Source organism: Thunnus thynnus, chromosome 4, assembly GCF_963924715.1.
Source record: "Thunnus thynnus chromosome 4, fThuThy2.1, whole genome shotgun sequence".
Classification (NCBI taxonomy): Eukaryota; Metazoa; Chordata; class Actinopteri; order Scombriformes; family Scombridae; genus Thunnus; species Thunnus thynnus.
Genome location: NC_089520.1, coordinates 16,131,597 through 16,153,153, shown reverse-complemented (window position 1 = coordinate 16,153,153; position 21,557 = coordinate 16,131,597). Strand labels below are relative to the sequence as shown.

Here is a 21,557-nt window from a genome sequence, read left to right as displayed (position 1 = left end):
AGAAGGTGGGCTTTGATGTAATGTACCTGTTGGCAGCTAGTGGTCTCCTTTTGCAGTGAGATCACTCTTTTCTATGATCAAAAAAGTGTGTCTGTTGTTCATTTAGTGCAACATAATGGAGCCATTAGGGAAACAAGAAATTATATGACTTTTAATATAAGGTTTTCAGCCATAACATTGCATGATGTATTTTTGTTCATTTCCCAGGCTGTGTAACATGAATTTGCCTTTTGTCAAGCCAAAAATCAGATATTGCAATGAGGAGCTTGACACATTTGTTATCTTTTATCTTTTATCTTTTACGTCCACAAGCGTGAAAAGTAATAACTGAAAATATTAGTTTTAAGCAAATAGTTGTTGTATTCTGTCCTCAGATCTGTGTGTGTTGTGGTTGTATTTTACTAGAATATCACCGATGAATTTGATTTTAATTTGACTTTCAAAAAAACCCATCATTACACAACACGTTGCCACCACTGAACTAATTTGCCTGTCTTGCGATTGCATGTCTAGATAAGCACTGATGTAAGAGTCTGAGTGAGTGACTGAGCATAATTTATGATTTAAAAGTTCATGGTAGCAGTCATAAACAACACAGCGAGGGACATTATGGAGCAGACTCTAGCATGCTTGTATGTGCATACAGTAGCCTTTGTGTGCGTACTCAAATTTGTGTCCACATACAATTTCAAAAAAAAAAAAAGTAAATAAAAAGGTGAGGTGTATACTTGAAAGACTGTACTCTATTGTCTCAAACACCAACAGTGTTTTATTGCTTATTTTACTATCAGTTCATCAGTTCAACAGTCAGTGTCTGTTACCTTTCTTATTGATGAATGTGGTTCTATGATGCTACTAACCGTTAACACCGTTAGAGTTATCACCTCCTATCACTGTGTGTGTGTGTGTGTGTGTGGGTCAAGGAGTCTAAAGTAGATAAATCTTGGTTATCAGCAAAGCTTTTATCAGTACAGTGAAGTACTCATGGATGACTAGGTCCAAGTGATGTTCAGACAATGTAACACTCGTCCCACTTTAACACTGACTTTACGTTACACAAGTGCTCTCGTTCTTTTATCCCCTTTTTACCTCCTTTTTTCGATCATAAAAGGCATCGATGTACAGCATCTGAGGTATTAGGAATCCTGTCACTGCTCCTAAATGCTTTGATTTGATCAAAAAGTAAAAGTAAAAGAAAGTATAACCTAACAGAGATTGCACTGTAGTTAATCATTATCCAGCGCTGTGATAGATAGACATATAATATATGTTTTTATGTTCAAGATTGGTTGCGGATATCCGCGCAGGAAAGGGAGATTAAACGCAGGTTGTGGGGAATGACAGCTTCCTCCCTTCAGTCTACCTGTTGCTGTCTTCCATTCCTCCATTCATCTCTGTGCCTATACATACGCTTCCCTCCGCATACTTTTCTGTTGACACACACACACACATACAAGCACACAGGCACTTACGTCATCGTCATTGCTTTGGTAGTGTCATGGTTCAGCGGGCGGCCATTAAGAATAGAGGGGCAAGGGGCCACCATGGTCACAAGGTCAAAGGTCAAGTGTCAGAGGGTCACCGTGCCAAGCCACAAGGTTAAATACAATTGATCCTTGTTTTCCTCAACACTCAAGCATTTCTGTTTTGCACATTAATTAAAACATTAAAATTTACAATAAAATGATTTTGTCACATCATATCAAAACAGTTGCCGTTTGGAAAAAAAAAAATTCTCATTTTTGACATAGATTGGTCAAGATAGAAATGATGTTATTTCCTTTCACCAATTGTTAGTTGTTCAGTCTATATATACTATATTTAGATGTACATGTTAAGGCCCGCTAAACTTTAAAAACAAAAGTTTTCCGTGTAGTGCAGCCCTTATTGTTAACTCCACTGCTCCACCTGGGGAGAGCAAAGACAACCATGCACCTCCTTCGATATACACTCACCTGCCAGCGAGGAACTTCAACCACCACATTGAAAAGGCCAAGTTTTAACACACTTTAAGGTACTGCCTTTCCAAGGTAGAGCTTTTCAGCTCCAAATGTGTATCAAAATTTCAACAGGTCAAATGTGCAGGTTTATCAGTCCTCATCTGAAAAGAATGATTGCCAGAATTCGGGGCCCTGGCCAAAGCTACTTTTCTTAATGTTGGCTTCCTGACTGAAAATGTTTAAGAACCCACGTCCTAGATTCCCTCTCAGTAAATGCCACGCTTGCTAGTCCCATACCAGCTCTGCTGTCTTAGGAACTTTTTCTCAGAGCTGTGCTGACCACACATACTTAACATTCCTCTCTTTTTGATAGCACTCGCCATAGTTACTCAGAATGAAATGAAACAGGATTGCAATGTTTCCCACAAAGAAAAAGTTAACCTTTATAGTGCTAAGAAGAAGTGTTACTGCAGTGACATTTTGAGTTGATTTGATTAATGACTCCTGAAACACTGAACTGCTATTTATCCCTTATGTACAGGTATTCACAAAGATAGCGCAGTGCATAACATATTAATACAACAGGTTTAGATTATTTATTGCATTTAACATTGCTTGGGGTTTATATAAATATATTTAAAGAAACAATACTCATCATGTATTTATTGTGTTTCTCTTTGCCCTAATTTGAGTTTAGTTTATTTTTTAATATTCAAGGACATTTCAAGGGTATCTGGTTCAACAATATTAATTTGTTAGAAGAAAACAGGAAGAGTGATACATAGCAATACCTGATAGTCTGTGAACATACTCCACTTAGAAAAGTATGTATTGTATTTGGAGCCTCGGCATGTAGTGATAAGGTTGTGTTGACGACATCTGAGCATGCCGAGGCTGTAATCCAGGCACAGATGCAGAACATGAGTGGTTGTGGCACAGAGCCTGCTGTCCCACGTAGGAGCAGTCTTGGCAAATAAATAATAAGCCCCCGGAGTCAGTTTGTTACCAGCTAATTGTTAGCATGGCAAGAATGTTGTCATAGGTCCCACTGGCTAATGGGAACAGCGATCATTTTCCATTACCAGAAAAAGATTTGCCAGGTGTTGTGTTTTTGAAATGCTTTAGCAACAAAACAGACACTGACAAGCTTCCAAATTTGTTTTTCAAGTGTATGACAAACCATGCAGCTAACCAATTTACTGGATACATGTTTTATCCACATTCATTTTTTAAGAGTGAATGTTCTGTTTAAAAACGCCCTGAACTGATGTTATTTTTCTGCAGATGACATCAGTGACACCTGAGATGTCTGAGTTTCAACCTGCTGCTCAGAAGAAGATTTGCTTCTTCCAATCAGATTTGAATTATGTTCCAGTGTTTTGCATTCTTGCAGAAACATAAATATCCAACCTTGAAATGACAGAATGTGAGAGTGCAGCCGCTGTCTGTCTCACGACTGCTTTGTTTATGTCGTAAACAAAATTTGGCAGGCAAGCGCTGGAAGCTGGAGGAGAAGGAGGAGGAAGGAGGAACGGAGAGCACTTAGAGCGAGAGTGAGTGAAGAAAAAAAGATTTGGAGCAAAGAAGGGATTTCAGATGGACATTTAACAAAGACTGCCAAGGCCTGATATTGCATTATCAGTGAACAGCTTTGTTAAATCAATAGAACAAGGAGTACAGACAGCATGAGAGGGGGAAACTCAAACAGGAGACAAAAAAGAGCATATAGACAGCAGGTTACTTTGAGAAAAGAGTGAGACAGTCTGCTGAGACAGTAGGGGAGAATCAGGGCAGATGGGCAATAAGACAGAGCATGACACAGACAACTCAGATGTCTTAGCTCTCAGAGAACATTTTGCACAGGCCGCAGCTGGCTTATCTCATTTGTATCACTGCAGCTTGTGTAACGTTACTGAGAAACTGTAATGATCATAGTGAACAGGTGATCCGGGCTCCTGATGCAGCTATAGTACTGTGTGATATTTGAGTTCAGAAATGGTCTTCCATGCTTGTTGTACAGCCCCTTCTTCATCTCAACCATCACAGTCCACGTGGTTCACATTCCAGTTGGTTACCATGTGTGGATGCGATGGTCGTGGCTGAAAGCTGTTTTACGCTGATCATGTATTGGTAATTCTATACGACATAGTTTTGAGGTGTCACTAATGCAGATCAAACTCTCACATGGTGTACAAATAGTTCATAGATGAAAATATCAGTATCCTCATTTAAACCTTAAACTGTCAATATAAAGCATCTTTTCAACTTAAAAACAGTAGTAACAGTATAACATGATGGGAAGGGATATAACAAAAACGAAATCATTTAGTTGTGTACATTTAGGTTTAAAATTAGGAAAGGTCTATGTTATCCCCATGACATTAAACATTTACCTTGTGTCAGTCATTACCTGCTGGTTACAGCATGTATCATAACTGGAACGACCTTCTCTGCGTATTCTTCATTTTATAAAGATTGAGTATACAGGGGTTAAAAGAATTGTTAAAATTGAGTATAAATGGTCTCATATCTTAAAAAAACCCATCAGATGACATAATGGTGAAAATGAAACATGCCCACAGCGAGTGAGATGCAGGACCAGTATTTAAATTTAAACAAAACTTTAGATTTGTTAACTTCTGACAGGGTTTACAACCTTCAACATCTGCCACACACACACACACACACACACACACACACACACACACACACACACACACACACACACACACAATCACCTGTTGTTATCATCGTTTCGGTGTGGCAACCTGATATTTCCTCTTCTGTGAGTATATGTTGAGGATCTTTTCATCTCAACACTCCCAGGAACCTTCTGCAATGGTGTCTTGTTGCAGCTGTGTAATTTTGCCTCTGAATGCTTAGTGAGATGATGTAAACGTCCTCACAGAAAACCAAACTTCTGGCTAATGAGAAGCAGAGATTTTTAAAGAGGTAATCTAAAAGTTAGAATTCATCCACATGGGATTAGTAAATTTAATTTGTAGATAGTTAAGAAATGTAGAGCATCAATCTATAGTATCATGACTTGAAATACAGGTCTGTCTGTCCTACTATGGGGTTTGTAGATATTATTTATGTAATCAAACTTTTTACAGCCTCAAGAGCTGTGTAAAACTCACAGTTAAGTAACCGCCATGATAACGAAAGTTGAGACAACGAATTTAAGAGGGGATAAACGTCTTCAATCCATTATGTCACCATATAAACAAAGCCAGTGGTGTGATGGTATTTCAACAGAGGGCACCATAAAGCAATCAAGGATTTGACCTTTGATCTCTGCCAGTGTGAAAGTCATTCTGCCAACTTTAAAGATTGTGTTTCTTGTAGTCACTCACATGTTTAACTCCACTTTTAAAAACTTTTATGCATTTTCAACAAAGCATACAGATCATTTAGTAAGATTCACAAATAACTGAAAAGGCTGAAATCAAGGAGGGAAGCAAGAAAGGTGAGAGAGGCAGAAGTAAGGCAGTCTTTTTTTTTTTTTTTTTTACATTCTCTGCCATCATCTTCCAGTCTTTTATTCTGCCAGTGTTTGTGTTACAACACTGGAGCGTGTTAATAAAGCATAAGGATGAATCACCACCTGGCCTATGCAGTGTTGTTATCCAGACACACCCACTCCCTGGAGAAGCTCAGACCTGTTCAGAGAGACACACAACACTGCATGAGATTAACTAGATTTGGTAGTGCCTTGTCCTCATAGATTAGATAAATAAATGGACAGGCAGGAAGTAAGGGGATAATGACAGGAAAGCAGGAATTCTTCACTGGAGATGAAAGGTGATTGTGTGTACTCACACCACTAAATGAAAGATGGGTGGACTGATAGACTGTCCACCCATTTATTCCAGAGATGAAGCGAAGTTATTACTGAGAGCAATTCAAACCTGGTTATTGAAGTCTGCGTACTTGTTTTTTAAGGACAAGCACTTTATAAGCCAGCTCATCCTGTAGTAGTTGAATTATTAATTGGTAAAATAAGGTTTAGTCGATAATGCTTTTCCAGAAACGTTTATCTTTAATTATGTTGGTAGTTTTTCTAACAGGGGCAATGTCGCAGCCTGCCTTTTCTTATAGCTGACATCAGTGCAAGTCATCAATGCTCACAGGGCGCTCTTAATTTTGACACTTGTGTGAGTCACGGTGAAGAAAACGGGCTCGGGGAAACAGTGAGGAGAAAAGGTTATTTCCACAGTAGGATAAATTATGTGTAACAACTTGTCCCTATGGAAGAAAGAGGTGGAATTTTACCAACTTGTTGTATAACCATTAATCTCCTTAGTATACTTACTCAGTCTTGCAGCATGCCCAGAGAGAACAAAGACACTGTGGTAAAGAGCTTGTTTCTCTTTATTAGTTAATTTTACATAAGGTGTTTGTGAGAATATGAAGACAAGTGTGTATGTTAAAGTAAAAGCAGCCCAAACAAACTATTCATCTAATAAACTAGACTGATTGTTTTGATTTTTGTTGGGAAAGGTGTACTTTACTTGATCATCACTTATGTCATTCATGATGACTTTATGAGTATTTTTTATAAGCATGCCCCTTGTAAATGTAGAGTAGAAGGTTGTAAACATCCTTGGTTCTCTCCTGTGGTGAAAAAAAGACAGATCAGCTCCATTTTAGACAGTTAAAGTTTTTGGAGAGTCATTAAGTCTTTTTGCCTGTTAAAAGCTTCAATGAGCTGCCTCATCGCATTATCAAAGTCTCAGTCATTGTGTTTGACAGATCAGCTGCATGGAATTATTTAGGTTTTGTGTACTGTGGCTCTCTGTTTAAGTCTGGCACAAGCTTACTGCCAATGGATGTTGTTTTAGATTCAAACCATGATGTTTAGATCCCTATTTTCTAAAAGCTGCTGCAGAATTGTCTTTTCTCCTCACTTTTTTTTTTTAAAGATTACCCTATTTTCTAATGACATTCCCATACGGCCATCGTCTTACACACACCCTCTGTTAAAAGATGTCAACTCTCATCATGTTTCCTGAAAAGTTCTAACACTGCACAGTCCATAACTTTATAAAGCTTTCAACAATTCAACTTGTACTTCCTGCAAAGACTTTTTTACATGTTGACACACGTTTGTACACAATACAATACAAGCTGAGGAATAGGCAACAAGCTTCAAGCGTCTCACTTTTTAGATGCTTTCATGAGCCTGAGTTAGTCGTAACCTACAACACCAGCTGTACAGTGGCAGTAGCACCGCATGGAGACTCGGTTTGAATTCAGCCTGCAGTGTGTGAAACTAGAAACAATGGCTATCCAATAAGACAAGAACTGAGCTGGCTTGAGAGGGGGAGGCCAGGGGGAGGAGAGAGGGGGGGAGGCTTTTGAATGGTTGTGCTTGTGTGTGTACAAGAAAGAAAGGCGGGGGTGTAATGATGTGTTGTGTATTTGTGAACCAGGGTTGGGTAGGTGTATGAGTGTTTCTTGTATAGCTGCATACGTACTGTGTTTGTGTTTGTTTTGGAGTCGTGGCTGAGTCTCGGTGTTTGTGAGAGACGTGGAAAGAAACAGGGGGTAAAGCCCTCTGTATTAGTGTGTTAATCCAGTTGAGCAGTGTTACAGGTTGAGAGAGGCCTGTTTAGTGAGGCAGAGGTCAGAGAGTCAGTCATGATTTTAGGGATTGAATGAGGTCCGGCCAGTCTGCTGGTAATGTCGTCTATACTATAAAAGTGCTTTTAAACTACATGGAGGCCTGGATAGGAAAGTAAATCCACTAGCCTGAAAACTTCTCCTCTTACTTGAGGTTTCTCACAATTCATTATCTGTTCATTATGCTGTTTTTCGTTCATTTTACATTTTGTGTCCTACTGAGCAGTTGTTTCTATTGCTTTTAAAAATATATTTCATTATGACTATAAAACCAAGTCTTATCTATCTAGTTTGTAATGACAGCACAGGTATTTGTCTGACCTTTTCATGACATTGCTCATTTCCTGGTCTGTGTGTTTGTGGGTATGTGTCACACGAAAACATGCACATGGGCACGGCAACTGTGCGAGTATAAACTTACACTCTGAAGCGCAGCCACACCTTGCTCATTATGTTCTCAGTCAAGCACCCTGAGGAAACTGTTCTTCACTCTATCCACATGAACCGTGTAATGTGAGGACAGTCAAAATCACATTCATCTATGATGACTACACCCATTTCCATCTTTTCATCTCATTTACCTCCTGCTTTTTTCCACACCAGTCCTTTTTTTTTTTTTTTTATTGCCCATCTCGTGCACCAGGGGGCAGGAGAGAACCACTCTGAAACTGAGAACACTTCCTTGGACCTTTGGTTATTTTTTATATTCATTAACATCAACACACTGAAGTTTGTTTTCCTTCCATTTATAAAACTACTTCAAGCATTTGTAAGCGTTTTCCTCATATTGCACACAGTTTATACAGACTACTCTAATCTATACTATTATGATTTTTCCATACAGTACGTGCAACTATGTCCATATACCTCCTTGAGGGCTCATCTGAATGTCTAAAGTGTATTATATTACATTATCTCCGTTCTGTTGTGTGGAACGTGACACATATAAAGCAAGGAAGACTAATGGGACACTATTGGAGCCAGGCAGGAAAGTAGAAACAACATAAAAAAAGAAGCTATATGTCCTTGTTTAAACTTTTTTGTCTTTGTCCTTCCCCTTATTTTCCCTTTTTCTCATTTCCCTGCCCCCATACTGTATCTATAAACAATCACTGCTTTACTCCCCACACAGATACGTTTAAAGTCAACAGTTATAATAGTTTATCAAACTTTATAGCTGCTACACTATCACTATATCCCCATAATATTCCTGCAAGGACTCACACCCCGCGATATAGCGACCATAACGTATTTTATGGCACTTTTAATCTCTTTAGTTATCATCTCTGTATTCCTAGAGCACCATGTGCGTCTGTGCTACCTCAACAATCCCTGGCATGATGGCAAAACTGTTGCATAAGATACTTTTTTTTTTTCACTGTTTTGTGTTCTTCTAAAATTGAATACGGGATTGCAGCTTCTTTGGTCTGCCTCCCTCTACCGCCCCCCCTCTTTCTCTCTCTCTTTCTCTCTGGATGTGTTTGGAGAGGCTGATCTTGCGCGTAAAACATCCCTGATATTTGAGGCGCTCCAGGGATTTAGCGAGCATGCCCAGTGCGCCCCTCTCAGCAGCAGAGGAAACCAGTGGTGCAGCAGCGGAGTCATACCAAGCATAGCCTGCGTGTCAGTGCAGTCGACTTACAGCTGGCTGTGAGGAGAACTGACGCTACTCTTTTTATTTTTTTTTTTTTGCTCTTTGTCACCGCGACACATTTACCTGCATTTTAAAACAAAACTAAACTCATTAGAGTAACTGGGGGAATCCGGTTTGTATCCTCTCTGCGGGGTTTTATTAAAGGGGGTTTCTAGAAAACTAAAGTTGGAGGCTGGGCCTTTTAGCTTTTTGACCGTCGCTTGAGAGGAGAGGAAAAAAAAGCTGGTCTTTTTTTTTTGTTGTTGTAAAAACTCGATAAATGCTACTAACGAAAATGGACCTGTTGAACTACCAGTATCTGGACAAAATGAACAACAACATTGGCATTCTCTGCTACGAAGGTAAAATGGAGGGTTTTGGGGCTGTTTTATGGCTGTTATTAACGGTTGTTTGTAGAACTTGGAAGTCGCCGTTGCCCGTTAACGATGTGAGTGAAGTTAACGTTAGCAGCGTTGTTGACACCGTCGAAGCTTTTACAAAATATAGCACTTTTCACATACCTAGAAAAGAAAAGATGTAGATTTTAATATATATTGATTTGTTTGATGTTTACATGACTTATGAATACAAACCAAAACCAGTTAGTAACTTTTCAGCGTACGTTGTATTTTCCAACGGAACGTAACTCTGTAACCGTTAGCAACGTAGTTAACCTTAGCTTCTATTCTCATTTTTGACTGTTTGCTCGTTATCTGAAAAGTGGAAGTGTGATTATAAGCCTGTCTTTATCATTTTTCCGTGTTATTGAATGCTCCCCTGAAAATGAAGACCTGGCTAATGATTGAGATCAAAGGCTGTAAGCCATGTGTGAATTTCATGGCTCTCCTATGGCTGACTCACACTGTTTAACTAGTCTGCACAATTATTCTGACTTTCTGCTCTCTGTTATTCACAGCAGACTAACACATTACTAACACTGTGATGTTTCTGGTTATATGTCTGCCTTAAGTTGAATCAGATTCTGGCAAAGTCTCCTGGGAGGACACTGATTTTTGACTTGATTTTTCTTTTGTTAATAGTAGAGCAAACTGGAAGTTGCATTTCAGAATCTGTCTGTGTCAGTGTGATAAGCTCTTCTCTTCTCCTTGTGGACTACAAGTTATTTCAGACATTGGCAGCATAAAATTTTAAGTTATGTCATGAAGGCAGAGAGCAGGAGCTGAAATATCTTTGCAAAGTGGCCGTCTTTGGAGTAGTGTAACTCCTCTCTGCTCTGTTGTTGTGGGTAAAAACAAGCTTTTCCCTCTGTATTACCCTGTTTCTCTCTGGAACATGCAGAAATAACCCTGCTAGCCCTGAAAGAAAAACATTTCTTGAACTTGTATTAGCACTCATATTAAAATTGTGTGACGACTGAAAATCATTTTGCGGAGAGGGTCAGAGAGGTAGTTTGGCATATGGCCAAGTACCATTCATCAAATAAGGAGAGGGAAAAGAGTTGTAGTTACATATCAACATTACAAATGCAGTGATGAGTTACTGTGTTGAGGCTGACTTTTACTGCAAGTAGTAGTGATTAAGCATGTGATAGTGGCCTCTGATGACAGAGTTGTGTTTTTGTCTGTTTCTAACACTTTGCAAAAAAAGTAGTGTGTTGCTGTAATTCCTGTTTGACAGACTGCAGTTAAGATTATTGCTTTTTGGCATGTGACTTTTCAAGTTTTGCTCTGGAGTTTGGGTACATGTGCCATTATTGTGTCATTCCAGTGACAGTTTTCGCCTCCTGACAGTGATAGTGTAGCAGATAAAACTGCCACTGGCCTGGGATTGAATCCAATCAGAAGGTTTTACTCATCTTTCTCAGGTTTCATACCCAGTGAACTCAGTGAAGAAAATTACAGGAGTGAAGAGGGGAGGGGACTACTCTTTAGTGATATTTTTATACTTGTGTGTCCTCTGGGTGTCTCTTTGACATAATGTTTCAAACTCAATGTGTAATTTCTCTCACTGAAAGCACATCTCTGCAGGGTTAGTCCATCTATACGGTTTTTTTGGTCTTTTTTTGTGTATGTATTGTTTTTAGCTGACTTAGCTCAAATCTGACTCCATCATGTGCCTCATGATAAGAACACTGAGATAAAAAAGGGGGGAAAGGGCCAATCAGTAAAAAGCAGTGAAAGAAAACCTATTCATGTTCAAACATGTTGAGCCAAGAAGGGGTTGGAGGAGCTTTGTGATACTGTGAGTGTGCTGGCTTGTTGTTGTTTGCATGAGCGCACATATTTGAATACATTCCCCCACAAACACACATGTGTAAATTCATTACTATTGGTGCATTGTCCTGAGAGCTTCAGTTCTTCAATAAAGCTCTTCCACTGTTATTTTCATCATCATCAGTGTTTATTAGCAAGTGTTGGTGTGACATTTAACCATTTATCTCACACAGTACATGTGAACATACACCCTGATCAAGAGTTAGGTGTTTTAATATGTGGTACTTCACTTAAAGTGTTTAGATGGTTTGCAATATCCTGACTTCCCCAGTAATCTGAGGTTTAATGATTTGTTTGAATAATCAGATATCTGGAGTGAGGTGTAGTAAAATCCTGCAAGCGTCATCTTCATGGCAAAAAAAAAAAAAAAATCAAAACATATGATAAATGGAGAAATTTCACTGATGTCTTGTTTTTTGTGCTGATGAATTAAGTCACAAAGTTTAGTATAAAGACACTGATCTAGATTCAGACTTAGGTGTTTGTGTGCTGTAGTAAATTGAAAGGTTGTCAATAATTCCAGGCTATTAATCAGGTTATGTTAATTGTTTCTTTTCTTAAATTGCCTGACAAAGTTTATAAAGGTGACATTCATTGCTTCTAATGTTTCTTCCCCTTACTACCTTCTCTGTATCTTTATGTCTGTATCACTTAACTCATCTCAATTCAACTGAGTAGGTTTGGGTAGGAAAAACCTTTTTGAACCATTTCTGGGAATTTATGTACAATGCTGAACGGTACCCAACCTTATCCATGAATGACAGATTTCAGTCAGTTACTTGCAGTAGCCGTATACTATAGAGTTTGCCTAAAGGACATCAGTGGTTGTGATGGCAGATTGCCTGGCTGGACTGAAGGACTGGGGTCAAACACCATTGTTTCATGCTGAAGTGTAGAATAGGAAAGTGAAACCCTACCACATCTAGTGCCAGAGGAGCTGCTAGTTTCAGAAGTGTTTTCCTCAGTTCTGTATTCCCATTTAAAAGATATCCTAAAAGTTACTTAACATAGAAACACATGACAATGTAATGATCATATAGGTTTATACCTATCAGTGTAAATTATTTAAACGTCTCTGAGAAGTAATGTCCTGATACTACAATACCCATGAGCCACAGCCGCCGTTGCCATGGAGAAAAAGCCAGTTAGAGGTGTGAATCAGAGGGCTGGGGATTTAAAAGCATAGTGGTTATAGTCCCATAGTTTCTGAATTAAAATTTACACATGATTTTAAAGTGAATCGGCTTAAGCTTTAGTTTGTATTGTCCATTTTCTCACCACTGTAGTCTTTAGCTTCCTCCTGCCGTTAGTGATGCATGTAACAGAATTTTAAGCTTTGTCATTAGGCTAGATGTTTCTTGCTGAAATCAACCGCAGGAGTTTTAGTCACCGTCTCTCTCATAGTTTTAAGGTAAACAAGTTTGTACTTTTGACTTTTTTTTATTGAAGAACCAGATATTTTCTAATGCAATCACTAATCTTTTGGACTGATGATTCAACCAGGAGGGTTTCATGCCGTTCCAAATGGTAGAAGTGCTCCAACTGTGAGTCACGTAACATCATCTGTGGGAAAAATGAATGGGACTTTTAACCAGGGATGCCTGAAATAGCTTCTCCCACTAGCGACTCTATGGCTAACTGAGAAGAAAAGTTCACAGTGTGCCTTTTGGGGACCAATGTAATATCACGTTATGACATAAACATCACTGTTGGTGTCAAAGGAAGTCCATTATTTGTTTAATTAACACCAATTTGCCCAAATGTGTACTTAAAAGAAAAGCAATGCTCCAGTCTCCTGCAATGTAAAACCAACTAATTGCTTTTTTGTATTCCCAATAATATTAAACCGTGGTGTCGATTATATCTCTGGAAATTGTTTTTAGCCAGTTGTGTGATTGATTTGCACTCAACACTCTTGTGGAAGATATGTATGACCGCCCTGCAATGTTATAGAGCTCTCTCTGTCCGTTGGTTCATCTGTCTGTCTCTCTCATTCCAGCTCTCCCTTTCTCTCTCTCTCTAAAGCTGCTATCAGTTGTAGGCCTGGCAGTGAGGGGTTCAGGGGAATGCTGACTGTCCCTTTTTGCTGCTGAGCAGTAGAAAATAAACAAGGTTGAAAACCTCCTCAAAGCCATGTACTTTTGTCAACCTCTCTCCCTCTCTGTCTGTCTGTCTTGCTCTCTTTTCCTTTTTCTGTCAGAGATCAAACCAATCTAACATCCGGTTTAAAAGTTCAGTTCACAAAGACAAGAACTTCTGTTGAAGAGTTTTTTTTTTTCCAGTGTAGCATGTCCTTTTGAGTATTTAAAGAACAAAAACCTCCATAGACTTGAAAAATAAAGACAACCCCCAGAGGGCCAAGTTCAGGTTACTGAGAAACTCGGCCAAAAATAATCACTTTGCAGCTTTGCAGAGAGAGAAGAGGACAAGCTTGGACTCATCTTTTATAAGTATCTGGAGGGGAAAAGGATAGAGAGAGAGAAAGAGAGATACTGGGAAGGAGAGAGAGAGAGAGAGAGAGAGAGATACTGGGAAGTAGAGAGAGAGAGAGAGAGGTTCACCTCCGTTTGTAATCCAATCTCATCCTGATTCCAAACTGTTTGAAGTTCTGTCAAGAGAAATAGGCTTTGATCATGTAGACCTAATGAACTGAGAGAGCAGAGAGGCGAAAGGATAGAGAGGAGTTTTACTTCTGTGTAACCGCCTGCTTTCCACTGATTGTCTGCTGGTTTAAAGGAAAAAAAAACAAGTACTGGTGTGTAGAGTAGATATGTAAAAACCATTGTACTGTAAGTTATTATATTGTGCAGTTGTGTGAGTACCTGCTGATTTTCCTTGTTCCCATCTGTCTTTAGATTTGAGAATACTGACTCCCTTGTAATTGTTTGTCCTTTTGGTCCCTGCAATTCGCTCCTTCTGCCAACTTCTGTATTTTATTTTGTTTGTATTATGTAGTTAAGTACATTTTTAATATTTGAGAAATAATCCTGTTAAAAGTCTGTCAGGGTAAGAGAAATAAATTCACCCAATTGCCAGTTTGGTATGCCTAGCTAAAACTAATGCAGTCTAATCTAACAACCCTGAAATGAATCCAACATTCATGAAGGTCATAATGTCAGAGGCGATATTGAAACTACAGTCTCCAAAATCACTTGAGCTGAATCAATACCTATCCAAACCAGCTTCAACAAAAACTGAACATTATAGCCTTCATGAATGTGGGACTTACTGAGTCAACTGAGTGTCAATTTGTGCAATTTGTGTCACTGTGGTGCAGCAGTTAGGTCGACAGGATTTGACTCCATACGGTCAAATGTCTTACTTGTTTGCAGGAGAAACACTCACAGATTCACCACTTGTTGAGCGCTTCACTCCTGAAACCTCTGATAAGCTATTATGTGCCCTGGATCCTGATTGGACAATCCGGTGTCACAGTCTCTCTTCTTTTATTGCCATCCCTCTGTCCTGCCAAAAATAATGATGTCATCCTTGTTGCCATGGTACACAGTGGGGCGAGCAGGAACATGCCAGAGAGGGAGAGAGAGAGAGAGAGAGGGGGAGGAGGTGTTGCTGTGTTTGGGAGGCCATGCTAAGACTAAACATACATAGAGGAACATTGGTGGAACAGAGCACATATTTTATTACATTACAAAGTTCTTACACTGTGTTTGGGTGCATGCTACTTCCCGCTAAATGATTTAATCATATAAGTATTTTCAGCTCGGTTTGAACAGGTTTTCCCCCAGATTTTATGTCCTCATGCATCCAAAAGTTACTTCCTCATCCAAGAGGACTGCGGGCACAGGGGAACTCCTCTTTAGGACAGTCCAGAAATGTTAACAATAAACAACAGTACAGTAATGCATTGTTAATGATAAATCCAACATTAACCTAGATTTTTATATTATTGAATTTAGTAAAATCTGATTATCACTTGTTTATTTGATATTCAAAATAAATGCTGATAAATCCTAATACTGATAAATTTGATATGGTTTTATAGAAAATGATCTGAAATGAAGCAGGAGCAAGCAGTTGCATTGCAAGGGATTGGAGTAATTGTTGTTTCTCTTAGTAGTTATGGAGAAAGCTATGACTCTGACTGGGAGTATTAGTCTAGGTTGTATGTTTTGTTTGGGAAAAGTCAGACAGATACATGAAGCCGAAGCAGTGGAAAGTCCCCGTGCTGAGACAGAGCCAATGGTAGTTTTCCTGATTCTCTTTTGCTCTTACTCCCACTCACTGACTCTGTAGGCCTTCTGTACCAGGACAAGACTGGAGGAAAGCAGAGTCAAGAGACAGAGAGGGAGAAATAGTTCACACCACACACACACACACACACACACACACACACACACACACGTATGGAGAACCCATCCACAACTATTTCTTCCAAAACATTCCTAACCAGCTACTCCTCTGCTCATGCCAGAGGTTTGTGCCTCTCTCAGCAAACTGTATAAGTCAACAAAATCCAAAATTTGAGCTGAAACACTGCCTGTACAGTAAATTCACTGTGATGAAGTAGTTTTTGTGGTAAACTTGTTTAAAGTGGCAATAAAACAGTTGCCATTTGCTTGAAAATACCGTGATTATAACTAATTACCATATTTACATTAATGAGTAAGCACCCTGTTAGAAGTGTAAGAAGCCACATCCGAACAGCCACAGCACAACTGTCAGTTCACTCTGTTGTGTTTTGGAGATCCCAAAAGTGTAGTCGATGCTTTTTTTTATTTATTTATTTTTTTTTACTTTGAACTTCATAATTATTCCTCAAAGATTCAACATTACTAATAATCAATCCTTTTGCTTTGTCTCTTTTCTTCCTCTCTGTCCTCCTTCCTTAGGTGAAGCAGCTTTGAGGGGGGACCCCAGACTCCAGTCCCTGTCCCTATCCTCGTCTTCCTCATCATCATCATCCTCTTCGTCATCATCTTCCTCTTCCTCCTCCATCTCCAGCCAAAGGACAGGTCCTCCTCCCATCAGCCCCACCAAGAGGAAGCTGAGCGGGGACCAGGGGGACAGCGACATGGACGACAGCGAGCATGTGGCAAAGATCAGCCGACTGTTTGCTGCGCAGCTGTGAGTACACCGACTGAGACACTTACACACGTTTTAATAAAATCCATTATGGAGACTTTGCAATCGAGTTATTTTCTAGATGTCCATTTCCTGAGGTGCAAGTGAAAATTAAGGATCTTCAATTTCGTATCACTGCACCTTTCTCTTTTTTTTCTGTCTCTGTTCTTCTGTCTCTTACACACAAACACACTGCAGCCAGTGAAGAAGTCACCTTTCTTCTTAGAAACTACATGTTAGAGCCTGACCGATATATCGATCAGCCGATATTATCAGCCATTATCGGTATCGGTGTATAGGTTGTCCAGTATATGCCTGTTTCAGTGCACAACTGTAAAATGTCATGCCTCCATTACATATCTTTGTCACAAGTGTTTGATAACCACATTTGAGGGATCATTGTGAAAAATGTGTGTTTATGTATATATTCTGTATATATAAGATTATTGGCCGATATATTGGTAATTTTTTTACTCCCTAATATCAGTACTGGCATCGGCCCCAGAAATCCAGTATCGGTCAGGCTCTACTACATATACACACATAAAACACTCAGTTTTTAGTTGTGTATGCAAGTGTTTCTCTTGGCCACGTGTTTGCGGGCTCCTCGGTTGGTGAAGTTGTCCACAGGCAGGCTTTCTCAGATGTCCCAGTTTGGACTCCAGTATGATACACCAGGTTTAGCTGTCTCCACAGTGTTCTCCTTATAGCCACAGATCTCTGCAAGCTTGGAAACAGGGACTGCACAACAGAAAGATTACTCACATCTCCAACGTTCCCACATTCGCACTTCCAGAGATTCCAGAGATTCCTGAGCTCTGATTGGTGGCGAAGGACTGCTGGGGCCAGGGGCAGTGGAGGCAGAGCTCCCTCTCTCTTTCTCGGTTTGACTGAGTCAGTCATGGGACTCTAGCCATTGCTATTTATTGCAGAGACTGTCAGGGAGGTGTTGGGTAGACCTGTGCATGCTAGTTCTTAGCAATATGTCCTGTAACTTAAAATACAGGTAGTATTCACAATTAATTGTAGCTGGCAGCATGATTATTTGCAGAGGACTCAGCAAATTATAATATATTCCATGGACGACCTAGTCACAGCAAAAAAAACACACACAAGTATCAAAGCGCCTTCTGAGCAGCATTCAGATCAATAAATTGCCTATAAATTTGAATGGATCCTTTTTTTTTGTCCAGAATGATTTATAGTTTTTACTTGGGGAGTCTGCACATGACAGAAATAATTGCCAAAGCTGTTCACTTGCCTGTGCGACGGGGCAGGGCTATTTCGGTGCAGATTGTGTTACAGGTAGGATTCTATGACTGTTGAATCAAGTCGTTCTAGTGGCACAAGGGAAAGGGTCTTTCTTCCTTCATCTTGTGACTGTGCTCACATAACAAAGGATTAGCTTGTGCGACCTGACATTTGTGCAGAGTCATCTTGTTTGCTCTTATGGATGTGTCAGCGGTGGGAGAATTAACATTATACTTTTCAGGGAAACCAGGCAGTAAATGCGACTTCCGTCTTGGTGTGTTATTCTATTGTCTCAGTTGTTCTTCGCTATCTGTGAGACATTTTTCATGCACCATGCGGTTTACTTCTGCATGCATTGATAAGCAAATGATTCTACTCGTGTATCACAAGTTGGACTTATTTTGTAAGTCGGTCTGCCAAAGTACAATGGGACTTATTGTCATATCAGCTTTCAGTTGATATTGCAACTCCTTGTCTCAGCTCCAAAACGCAACCATTTTACAGTGGCCATTTTGTGTAGTCAGAAATAGGTCCTGTGCAAATATAACTGCAGTCTGTGATGTTTAAGGCTTTTCAAACTGCTCATTGTACCATGATTATTTCCTAGAAGTAACCCGTGATAAGCCGTAATCCCTTTATTTAATCTTCATTTTAATTATGACCTTGAAGTCATTTGACTCAAGGTACTTTAAAGTTAATCTCCACCTAAAAAAAAAAAAGTCAATTGCTAGTTGACATGCTGCAACTTGAAGTTAAATTCAGGGCTTTCTAAGTCACAAAGCTTCATCAAGATATTTTTTTTTCATCCTGGAAACCTATTCACCCCAGGGCCATCCTAAATGTATCTTATTTTTAGTCATTTAATTTGAGGTTTCTCTGAGGACATTGCTTCCCTGGCAAAGGTAACTACTGAATGACTTGTTCAAACCTGCAGTCAGAGTTAGCCTCTCAAAATTTTCCTGCTCGTTTCAGACTCTCGTGTTTGTCCAAAGAACAGTGATTACTCTAAAGTGGAGAATGATGGGTTGTCGTTACAGAAGAAATTTAGCTAAAAATAATGAGTAAAAACTCCCTCAATAGAAAACACTGTCGGGAAGGGGACAGTCAGCTAGTCTTTAACATGCATGAGCTTTCTGCTTCATTTAACTCATCTGTCTATTGTAGGAACAGTGATTAGGCTTAATTTGAAAATGATGGACTTAGTTCTTGGGGAAAAAGCTGGAGAGAAAACCAGAAAATGAACCTTCGCAACCCCCCACCACACATGCGCACACACACACACACACACACACACACACACACACACACACACACACACACACACACACACACCTGCACATAAACACACAGTTCAGATGTCCAGAGATGGTTATCTGACACCATTCTAGCTGTTGAATTTGCTGGCTGCTTCTGTCTGTGTAGCTTGTTTTTTTGTCTACACTGATTGCTCCGCTCAATGTTGACTGTTCCTGCATGTTTGGAAGCTTTTGTCTTCATTCTCTTTTTAAAAAAAAAAACAACAAACTTTCACCTTTTTTTTTTTTTTCACTGTTTCTGCTTGAATGGCAGTTTTCCTGTGTGCTGACTGTATCGGTTGTGTTTTTGTCGAGTTTCTTGTAGTTGGCTCTTTCTTTTTTTTTTTTTTTTTTTTTTTTTTTTTTTGTCTCTAAGTTCACTCATATTTTCAATGAAGTGTTGACACAGACAGACACCTGACACCTCAGACTCGGGGATGGGCAATGTAGAAGGAAGGTCAGCTTTCCTTTGTTGTCCAATCACAACAAGCTGAAGTCAGGGGGAGGGACAGGCTGGGGTGAGAGAAAGAAAACTCTCTGAACAAACTCAAGCTTTTTTTTTTATAGAAAGTATTACCAAGCATTATAAGGGGATCACCGTTTTGTGTTGATTTTACTTTTGTAGACAGCTTGTGTATTTAAGTATGTAATTTTGGATGTATTTTTCACAAGCAGTCTTAGTGTTTTCAAGAATATCTTTGCCAGTTTGTGCTATGAAGTCAATAAAGAAAAGTTTATGGCATGGTAAATCCTGCTTTTAAAAAGTCTCAGTGAAAATAATGGTAATACAAGTGTCAGGCTCAGCAGTGAATGTGATCTGTATGTTTGTACCAAGTCTGCATGTGTCTGTGCAGGTATGCACATGTGTCGTTGTGTGTGTGTGTGTGTGTGTGTGTGTGCTGTCCATATATGCATGTGTGTTTGCCCGTTTGTGTGTGTGTGTGTGTGTGTGTGTGTAGTGACTGGGCTCCTTGTCAGGCAGCGGGGGCTACTTTCTCATTTTCTCTGAGGAGTAGGAGGAGTCTTGAACAAAGAAGCCTTATCCTGTCCACTGGAGCCTGCGGGCTGGAAGCTTGCTGCTGCCTGCTCGCCTGCCCGCCACTCTGCAGTTGTAGATCCTCCAGTATAAAAGTCCTTTTGCTCAGCTGTTTCATTTCTCTTTAAAAATAAGAGCCAGTCACAGATAAATACTTTGTATAGGTGTTTAATCAGGGAATAAAAAAAATTCAGGAAAGTTAACAGCAGCCACATTACACGTGACTCAGTGGGCAGTAGTTTTGTTCATGTTTGAAATGATTTAATTTTCTCAGACACAGAGCATACATCCAAATTAAGAATTTGTCTATCTGTAAATTATCAGTAAAACATAATTACTCCTTCAGATTGTGATAAAACCTGGGAAATTGCTGTAATGTAAACTTTACATCATCAAACAGTGTTTGGTGTCATTGCTTGGAGCAGTTGTTCCTTCTTTATGTCCTTGTTCTTGGTCGTACTTTTTAGCCTGATAATCTGGATTGCCATTTCTTTTCACTTTGTTATTTGAATTGCTAAAAAATCTGGCTTGTGGACAGCGGTTTCAGAGGTCTGAAGTCAGGCTTCATGCTTTTTTTTTTTTATAGCAGTATGTAATCTTTCATTTGCATTTATGCTATTTTACTCTTAAAGATACAGGAGCTAAAAGCACATCCAAGCAAGTTTAAAAATAAGTCAATTTACTGCAGTAAGAAGAACTGTAGCTTACAGCAACTGCAGCTTCTTTCTACTGGGAACTTCATCAGCGAGTTGTTCTCATGAAAGTTTCTCCAGAGGCCAAATGGGGAGAAAATAAGAGAGAGGAAGAGTCTATGTATGTGTGTGTCTGTGTGTGTGAGCCTGGCCAAAGCTGATGAAGTCATTGTTACCCTCTTATTTTACATGAGACTATTTATGTAGTGTGTGAGCATGTGAGAGAAGAAGGGAGAGCATGTGGATCTCTTTTTTTTTTTCGGTGTGTGTGTGTGTGTGTGTGTCTGTATGTGTGTTCACATGTTGTTTTCTTTGCCTTCTTGTTGTGGTTGTTCCCATATCCGATCTGTCCCAGCTTTGATAACAAAGGATTTTCTTCACTCCTCTTTCACTGCAGTCAGTTAACTGGCAAATATGTGCTTGATTTCTATCAGTATTTCTGCATGAGTGAAAATCTGCAGATAGAGTTGTTTCGGAAATGGGGCAAACGCTTGTGTTGATTGCCTAGAAATTAAGCATAATATGCCATTTAACATAGCTTTATCCTGAATTTTATCTGATGTTTTGTATTAGATGTATGTCAAGGATGATTACTTAATTTATAACATAATAACTAACAGTTATGCTCTGTAAATGACATCCGTTAAATGGTTTTTCCTCTGGGTTTTGACTTTTCTATTTTAAAGAATGCAAATATTATTGCTAACTTCCGCCTTGTCCCACTACCAAAGCCTGGACTGAGCAGAGTAAACTGTGTTGAGATGTTTGT

General features: G+C 39.4%; 1 protein-coding gene across 2 annotated transcripts in view; it reads left to right on the top strand.

Moving 5' to 3' along the window:
* vgll4b (vestigial-like family member 4b) overlaps positions 1 to 21,557 on the top strand; it is a 43,445-nt gene that overhangs the window by 8,153 nt on the left and 13,735 nt on the right. Inside the window, exons 1-2 of one of the 2 annotated variants that reach the window (XM_067586925.1) lie at positions 9,123 to 9,560; positions 16,283 to 16,517. In XM_067586925.1, coding sequence (XP_067443026.1) covers positions 9,479 to 9,560; positions 16,283 to 16,517 — 317 coding nt within the window. In that variant the 5' untranslated portion in view covers positions 9,123 to 9,478. Of the gene's footprint in view, positions 1 to 9,122; positions 9,561 to 16,282; positions 16,518 to 21,557 lie in introns of those variants that run through there. The other variant, XM_067586926.1, reaches the window with a different exon arrangement.